Genomic DNA, 8,616 nt, shown 5'->3' with positions numbered 1-8,616 from the left:
GTGTTTGTTGTTTTCCCAAGAGGTTGGGTGAAGGTAAAGGGTTGCTCCCGGGACAAAGGACAATGGCGTCCGTTTTCAGAACAAAACACCACTCCAAATTAGCAAGTACCATATTCCATAAATCCCAGTACCCATGTTTTACTATTTTCCAAATTAGTGCTATCAAAAGATTGGGAAGTAAAATTTATTCTCAGGGAATAAGAGAACATATATACCCCACTACCAGTACTATAAAAAATGACTTCTCATAAAAGCAATTAAGTTCAAGATACACTCCTTCCCCTGCAAGGAAAAAACAGGGGTAACTAAAATAGTTACTTCAAGTATGTCTTATCCTCACACATACAAGCCCATGTTATCTCAAGAGTTAATCAATGTTCAGCCTATATGATTTAGTCCACACAAACTTTTAAACAATGTATGTATCACTGTGAATTAAAAAGGCCATATTCCTTCTCATACAACTCTTGGTTTTGTGATCATCAGCCTTTCTGGAAATCAATGATAATTTCCTTAATTTTAGTCATCAACATGGCACTCTGATGAATGCATCATCAGCTCTTAGTAAATAATATGTCACTCATCACATGATTTTACACTTGGATTACAAAATCCTTGGTAAGAGTACTTCGATACTTGGATAAGTATAGATGGCATCTACTATGTGATTTAAATATCAACCGAAAAGCTGGAAGGGCAAAATTACCTCCACAATTTAATATAGATAAAGAAAAATAAGCTCTAAGTATCTACAGAGTTATAGTTCTGCCTCCTAATATACATTTACATATATATGTCTAAAACTGTACAAAATTTCTATTTATAATACATACCAGGACACATCACTAACCAATTACAATTTATAATACCTTACCAGTAATAACTAACTAAATACACAAATAAAACCATGAACAAGATATAGAGATATTTGCCACTAAGGCAGGGGTGGGCAAACTTTTTGACTCAAGGGCCACAATGGGTTCTTAAACTGGACCGGAGGGCCGGAACAAAAGCATGGATGGAGTGTTTGTGTGAACTAATATAAATTCAAAGTAAACATCATTACATAAAAGGGTACGGTCTTTTTTTTTTTTAGTTTTATTCATTTCAAACGGGCCGTAGTTTGCCCACGGCTGCACTAAGGGATCCTTACAATCATGTTTTTGTTGTTGTTGTTTTTTTTTTTTAAATAAATATGTAGAAGTTTATTGGAAGCATATACAAACTCCGTCTGGGCAGGGGTGGCCCCAATGGGAAAAGCCTGTTCTCTCTTTCTCTCTAATAGGAAAACCAATCTAAAAAAATGTGTTTTGTGTCCCTTTGTCTCTGGTTTATATATTCTGCAGTTCTTTGTCTGAACCTGACCCTTTCTAATTGGACCCTTCCTTGATTGAAGACTTACAATCATGTTTTCAACAGTGTTTTGGTTGCAGGTGACAGTTCACAATTGCAGCCATTCATAAGAGTTCCTGGAATGTGGCCTACAGAGTTCACATTGGTCAGCTATCTATGGAAAATTATCTGTACTGTATTCGTTTTCAAAAAAGGCCAGTAATATTCTGTACCTCCCCCATTTACCAAAAAGGAGCCTGTTAAGTGTACAGGTAGTTTAAACAAATTTTATAACTTTCACTGTAAAAAATGGTTACACATTTTTCTATGATTATTTTCAACCATCATTACATCCTCCAGTTTATACAAAATCAATTTGATGCATCTCAACAAATGATCATATGCCTAATGAGAAAAGCTAAAATAATAGATTAACTTTATGGTAATAAGTAATATATGGCCAATGGGCAACGTTAACCAAGAACTTTAAGATTATTTTCTTACTTTGCATAAACAAACATCAGCCCTTTTAAAGGTACGATAATATTATGATGTAATAATATAAGGTCTTTTCTGATTCGTTAAAATAAATAGTCTCAAAATGAGCCAATACGGAGAGCCTTGTATTAGTAATGGAACCAAAATGACAACAGAGTTTTCAATATATCAACCAAAATCACCTCAATCATTTTTGTTAATCTTCCATTTTCCTTCAACATTTTTTTTAAAGCAAACACCTTACAAATACTTTCTTATGATTTGAAATTTGTTTCAACCTATTCATAAAATTTAAGTCATAATTACTCAAGACTTCTCACTCCATTTTATTTTACATTTGAATGACTGTAAATAAAATTGTATATAATCTATACAGTTTTATTAACCAGTCACCCCAATAAATTCAACACAACTTTTTAAAAACTGTATGCAGATTTTAATTTAGTAAGGCAACCCAAAATCACCATATTAAAATTACGATTGTGCTGGTACTTTATCCTCAAAAGTACTCAACTCAGTAATTTAAACATACACCTAGAAAAACTGTGTTATTTAATTTCAAGCACAGAACTTTAAAATGCCTCTTTTCCAAAGGCTTCCCATTAAAAAACACACAACTATTTCTAGTTAATGGATTTATTCCTTCACCAGGTATGTTGGTTGCAGTGACAAAATAGTCAAATGTGTAACATTACATCTTGGAAACTAGCTTGTTAAACTGAAAACCAATGAAAGACTATAACAAAAATTAGAAATGAAGATTTGATAAGCAACAGATTTTAAAAGACTGGGTTGGGGAGGGAAGTGCCATATTTAAAATAGGACTGCACACACATCAAAATTCCTACACTGGATTAACTGTTGCAATTGATAACACTGATAGAGTAGTATCTGTAGTTCAAACATTCACATGTTTAGAAATGAGATGAGATTATCAACTCTTTTAATAAGGGGAGGAGAAATAAATGCATCTTAGAGGTATACTCTAAAAATACATCTCAGAGTTTCCATTTGTCAACAGATCTCTCTGCTTCATGCCATATCATCATATTAAAGTTATGAGGAATGTAATTACATATGCTGTAAACTGAAAGAGGTGTGAAGAGAATAGAAAATACATTCTTCATTCACAGGTGTGCAGGTGTTTTGGGAGTGGGTTAGAAAACCAGTCATTATTTCTTGAAGAAATATGGGGGCAGTGTAAAACAGGTTCAGGGAGGTAAGCAAATGCTTATTTACTAACCCACCAGAAAAAAATAGTTTCTGGCAGCTAGAAAAGGGAAGGTCACCTGTTGACTATTACCAAAGGTGAATAATTAAAACTCAATCTGAATTTTAGGTGTGTGCCCCTATGTGTGAAAATATGGGAGCAAAAGAGGGATTTTTCTGAGTGGCTTGTGGAATCAGTTTCTTTACTTGGTAGTTCAATCCACATAAAATTTCTCAATGACTAGCTAGCTGAGCTCACTTATGGACACGTGGAATTCTCTAAGAGTTCTCAAATGGAAGAAAGACTCCCCACAAGCAAGTCACCTACAAAAAAAGATGAACTTTGAATTACAAAAAGCAGAGAAGATGAATTTCAGTAAGCATTTTTCACACCAACCAACAGAAGTATATAAAATACAAGGCTAAACAGAAATGAAAAGTTAAGAATATGAAGGAACCCAGAGGAAACATAAGAAAAAGCTTTAACAGATCTCATTGTATTCTACATACCAATTATTCCATAAAAACAGCTTTGATCTTTTAACACATCTAAAATTAACCTTTCTGAAAACAAAACCTCCAGCAAGTAAAGGTCTACTTGTGAAGTACCTGAAACTTTCTCTGTAGTTTTAAAATATAATTTTAAAGCTGTGACAAATCCGTTTTTAAAACTTGCGTTAGGTTAGGTATATTATGTCAAGTTTTCATGTGAATTTCCTCAAAACCATTTAAAATCCCCATTAAACAATAACCAAACATCAACTGTTGTAGGATTGATATGGCAAATATACCAATTTTCACTGAAACAATTAAAGAAGCTTCCCTTAAATAGAGGGAGCCAATTGCTGATATTTACCCCTTTACTATAAAATTACTCTAATTTCAAGAACTACAGATTTTTACTACAGCTCATATCACCCTTTCCTATAGTACAAAGACTGATGATGGAAGCATTTTCAGATACACTTTTACTTTAAAAAAAAAATAGTATCTAAAGAAGTAAGTCACTGGGAAGCCTCTTGACTTTCTATTCTCTTTCATTAAAAGGCTGAACGAAGATATGATCTTCAAAGCCGGATTTGACATTTCAAGATTATCTCTCCAGCCTTTCCAGATACACTGGAGGAGATAGAGATCTTACATGGATCTTTCTGTACTAAAGGGCCTTCTGGTTTTCCAGAATGGCAAACTTCTAATTGTTTAATCTCAAAACTCACACTGACAAAAGTCTGCCATAAGTGTTCAAGTGTGATTGACATCTAAAAAAGGGACAATCCTACTAGCTACCATCTCTAAATTGAGAGGACTAAGATAAAATCCACCCTTTTGAATAAACAATGTTGCATTCCTATCCATTTTAGTATGTTTGAGCAACTGTGACAAGAGTAATTCTCTCATTAGCCACCTTTACATGGGCAATCTTTAAAACTAGTTTTTTTAAGAATTGATAAATCAACTTTACTAAACACTAATTGTTATATTTAAAACTGCTAACTGCCTCAAATTGAAAAAGAACTCTTCCAAAGTTGCACCCTAAACTACGTTTGGCCAAACATTCCTATAAAATATTTTATATAAGATTTTCATACCTGTCTTCATCACCATCAACAGGAATAGCTATGCTGAATACAGAGGTGGCCAGACTGTTCATAGGTGTTAACTGAAGGGGGTTTGCCAGGGCATCCGCAACAGGAGGCTTCACAACAGGCTTATTTTCAGCAATGAGAGAAAGTGGTGGTTGAGGTAGGGGTTCTGATTTTCTTCTAGTATCGTCAACTTGTCCGACTGAAGGCTGGGTCTGAGTCTGAAACTGGCTTAGGTCAGACTGTGGTAGACTTGTTGGTGCACTGGGTGTGCCTTGCGCTAAAGGCAGCCCGACTTGCTGGATTATGCTACCGCTCCTGACTGGCGCATGGCTGCTCAGCTGCTGCGACTGGACCAGGGCCGTGGGTACATGTGGCATAGTAACAGATGTGGTAGACACACTGGTCACGCTTGGAGCGGGCACGGCGGCAGGCACGTTTGGAACTCCGGGCACCATGGTGTGAGGGCCACCAGACGCGGCTGACGGCGCACCGCTGCCTCCCACCTGCGGTGGAGGCGCGGACTGGGGCTGCCCGGCCCCGGTAGGAACCAGGCCCGGTTGCACCGTGCCTCCCACAGGAGCTGGGGGAACTCCAGCCGGCTGACTAGGCGCGGCCTGTCCGCCTGGCGCGGGTCCCGGCCCAGGAGCCACGGCTTCGTTGGGCAGAGAAGAGGGGCCCATGATCTGCGCGGTCCCCGAGGGGGCATTCTGGCCGGTGCCCACCGGAAGGCTGGCCGCTGCGGCGAGGCTCGTTCCTGCGCCGGTGGCCGAGGGCTGCGCGGGGCACGGCGGCTGCAGGCCGGCCACGTGCTGCTGCAGATACTCACTCGGGCCGGAGGGCTGGACGGGCAGCAAATGCCCCGGCGGAATCTGAGGCTGGGGATACGCGAACTGCTGGGGCTGCTGCGTCGCAGAAGCGCCGGCGGCCGGGCCAGGCTGCGGAGGCAGAGACATGCCGGGCTGCGCCAGGGTTACATTCGTTAGCGGAAGACCCTGTCCATTGGGCCCCGGAGGGACGACGCCTGGCCCGGTTCCCTGGGGCTGGATGGGCTGCGGAACCGCCGTCACTTGCTGCGGCCCGGCTGCGGCTCCCGGGAACGACGGCTTCGGAGCCAAGCTTGGAGCCACAGCCCCACCTACGGGCGGCGGCGGCGGCTGGAGCTGCCCAACGCCAAAACTCAGTGGCGGGGCCGGAGCGGGCAGGCTCATTTTCTCCGACGGGGGTAGCTGTGACACAGCAGTCAGGGAACTGTCAGTTCCCGAGTCGGGCCCGTGTGCCCCCTGCATGGAGGCCACCACCACTACCACCGACCCTCCGGTGGCGCCCAGGCCGCTGTCTCGTTCCGCAGTCTGGTCAAAAGTATTGCTGTGCCTAATGCAATCCCCGGACCTGGTCAGGACGCTGCTGTCCGAATCCCGCTCATAGTATTCCATACACGTCCATCGACCGCGTCTATAGGGCTCCCCGCTGCCGTGGTCCAGCTTGATCACGCGAAAACGGGAACTACAAGTGGTGGGGGGCTGCGATGGAGCTGGCCCCGCAGATGAGCCCGCGGCCGGGGGGGCGCCGGGTGCCCCCGAGGAGTGGGCTGGGGTGGCAGCTGTCGCCAGAGTATTGGCCAGCGCCCCAATCACGCTCCGGGCCGAAACGGCTCCTCCTCCGTTGGCGGGAGCAGTAGCCGCGGCCGCTAGCTGCCCGTCCAGAAGGAGGTTTGGGGAGACCGTCCCGGGAGTCTCCGCATCCCCAACATTGTTGAGAGTCTCTTCGGAGGAGCTACGCTCGCAGACCTCCTCAGGGCCATAATCCGTGGCCCGAGACACGTCAAATATCTCAGAGGAGACGTCCTCAGTGCGTGACTCGTCCGGGTCGTCCAGGCTCTCGGTGTCCTCGGTGATGCTAGTGGCCACCTGGGCCGTGGTGACACTGGTGATCTGGAAGCAGCTCTTCTTCTTGGCCGGCATCTTGGACATGGTGAGGAAGACTGGGGGGCAGAGAGGCACTGCGGCTCCTCTGCGAACTTGCTGGAAACCAGGAAGGGCAGAGCACGGGCCCCCAAAGACAAAGTCCGAGTCCGCGCTGGGGTCTGAGGCCCGCCGCCGAGTCACGGGCTGATCCGGGCGCTCGTTCTGTGAGACATCCTCCTCTCCCTTTCCTTCTCTGTGTCGGTCTCCTGCTCTGCCCCCGTCTCACTTGCGCGGCAGCTGCTCCTCCTCCTTTTTCGCCTCCCGCAGCCGAGGCGCCTCAATTCAATCCCCTCAGTGGTGGCGAGAGCGCGATCCCAGGGGCGGGCCGGCGGCTTCCTCCTCCTGTCTCCGGGCCGCCGTGGTCAGTCCAGCGCCGCGCGGTCCGCAGGCCTTGGCTGGGGGTGGGAGTGGGAGGGCGAAGGGGAGGAGGCGGCGGCGGCGGCGGCGGCGTGAGGGGCGGTGCTGCCCCGCTCGGGCTCCTCAGGCTGGTGCCGGCGTCCGCTCCGAACTCGGGCGCTGAGAGAGGGCGAGGAGCGGCGGGTCCGGAGCCGGGGTTTCTGATTCAGCCCGGAGCCGCGGGCTGGGGCTGGCTGAAGGTCCCCGGGCGGGCGGGCAGCAGGGCTTCGGCGCGGGCGGGCGGCCCTCCCTCCCCGGCACTAGCCGGAGCTCAGCCCCAGGGACATGTCGAGCGTCTCAGGCGGAAACCCTCTCCAGGGGAGGGAGGGGAAAGCCGGCTCGGTCCTCCCCTTACAGGGGAGCCACCCCCGCGGGCGGCGGCGGCGGCGGCGGCAGTCCCGGCCTCCCCTCACAGCTCTTCAGAGTGAGGGGCGGCGGCCGGCTGGCCGATGAGCTGAGGCGCTCCGGTTGTGTGAGGTAGCGGCGGTAGCTTCTTCGGCTGCTCCTCGGTGCGCCCGGTTCGAAGACCCTGGAGAAACTGAAATTCAAACTGCTGAAGCGGCGGCTGCAGCTCCCTCCCCTCGGCCAAGATGGGGCTGAAATGGCCGCGCCAGGGATGCTGGGAGGAGCAGCAGCCCCGCTGCCGCCGCCGCTGTCGACTAAAATGCCGCCGCTGCCGCAGCCACCGCCAGCGCCGCAGCCGCCGGCGTTCCTTGACGCAAGGGCGTCATGACGTAACCGTCCCGCCCCCTCCGGTTTCCTGCAGTTTCGCGTGGAGGCTGGAGGGAGGCAGTGGGCGTGGCTAAAGGTTAAAAAAAGGGAGCGGTTTTTTATTTAAATTTTTTTAAATTTAAATTTTGCCTTGCAGGTCTTTAAGAGTAAAATAGAAGAGCCAATGACTCTTAAATTCCTAGCATAGAGAAGCTTGCAACCGCACCAATCGAATGTTTTTATGTCTGTTCCGAGACAGTGAAAGACTGGATGGAGGTCATATGCTGTGTCTAATAATGTTTAGCAAAATCTTAGTGAAACGAGGGCGATCGGAATGGGGCCTGGGGGGATTTAGCTAGGATAAAGAGGGAGACCAAATCTGGAAGTACCAAATCACTTAAAAAGTCTTTCCTGAAAGGAAATGTTATAGTCTGCGGAGTGAAATGATAAGAGAAATGGGGATGATTAACCAAGAATAGCAAGTCAGATTGAGTCAGAAAAATGATCTTTCAGCCAGAAATTGTCTCCAACAATGGCATCAGGAGATGGTTACTTGCCCAGGATGAGGTCAGTTTAAAAAAAGACTAGAGGTTACCAACATATTCCTAATTTTCCTGTATTTGCTGTGATTCCAGCATCCAAGAGTTCATTTAAAGTCCTAAGACTGTTTTCACTTTCCCCAGGAAATGAGCTTATAGGCTCCATAAATGTAGAACCTACTGCGTTAAATAGTTACAGTTCTTTCTTTTGTTGATTTTAAAATTCTTAGTTGGAGCCAGAGTATTATATGGTTTGGACTGGGTCATGAAAACCAGAACAATTCAGCAAGCACCCTTTCCTATCCCAGTACAGAGAGCAACTATGAAAGTACTGGCAAATTTATTATCTTTTAGCTACTTTCTGGCAAATGAAAATGGTAA

General features: G+C 46.2%; 1 protein-coding gene across 15 annotated transcripts in view; it reads right to left on the bottom strand.

Annotated features, from left to right (window-relative positions):
- The window catches only part of TSC22D2 (TSC22 domain family member 2), a 61,767-nt gene extending 54,112 nt beyond the window's left edge, over nucleotides 1-7,655 (bottom strand). For 4 of the 15 annotated variants that reach the window (XR_002829238.1, XR_002829237.1, XR_002829236.1 and 1 more), the window contains exon 1: nucleotides 4,629-7,651. Coding sequence is in view for 7 of the 15 variants with exons in the window: in XM_006088665.3 (XP_006088727.1) it covers nucleotides 4,629-6,595 (1,967 nt within the window). In the remaining 8 variants the exon portion in view is untranslated. Of the gene's footprint in view, nucleotides 1-2,450; nucleotides 3,364-4,628 lie in introns of those variants that run through there. The other 11 variants (XR_002829240.1, XR_002829239.1, XM_014455802.2 and 8 more) reach the window with 7 other exon arrangements.
- Nucleotides 7,656-8,616: the final 961 nt, after the last annotated feature.

Source organism: Myotis lucifugus, unplaced genomic scaffold (assembly GCF_000147115.1).
Source record: "Myotis lucifugus unplaced genomic scaffold, Myoluc2.0 scaffold_50, whole genome shotgun sequence".
Taxonomy (NCBI): domain Eukaryota; kingdom Metazoa; phylum Chordata; class Mammalia; order Chiroptera; family Vespertilionidae; genus Myotis; species Myotis lucifugus.
The sequence above is the reverse complement of the archived record's forward strand: the minus strand, read 5'-3'. Positions and strand labels throughout refer to the sequence as shown.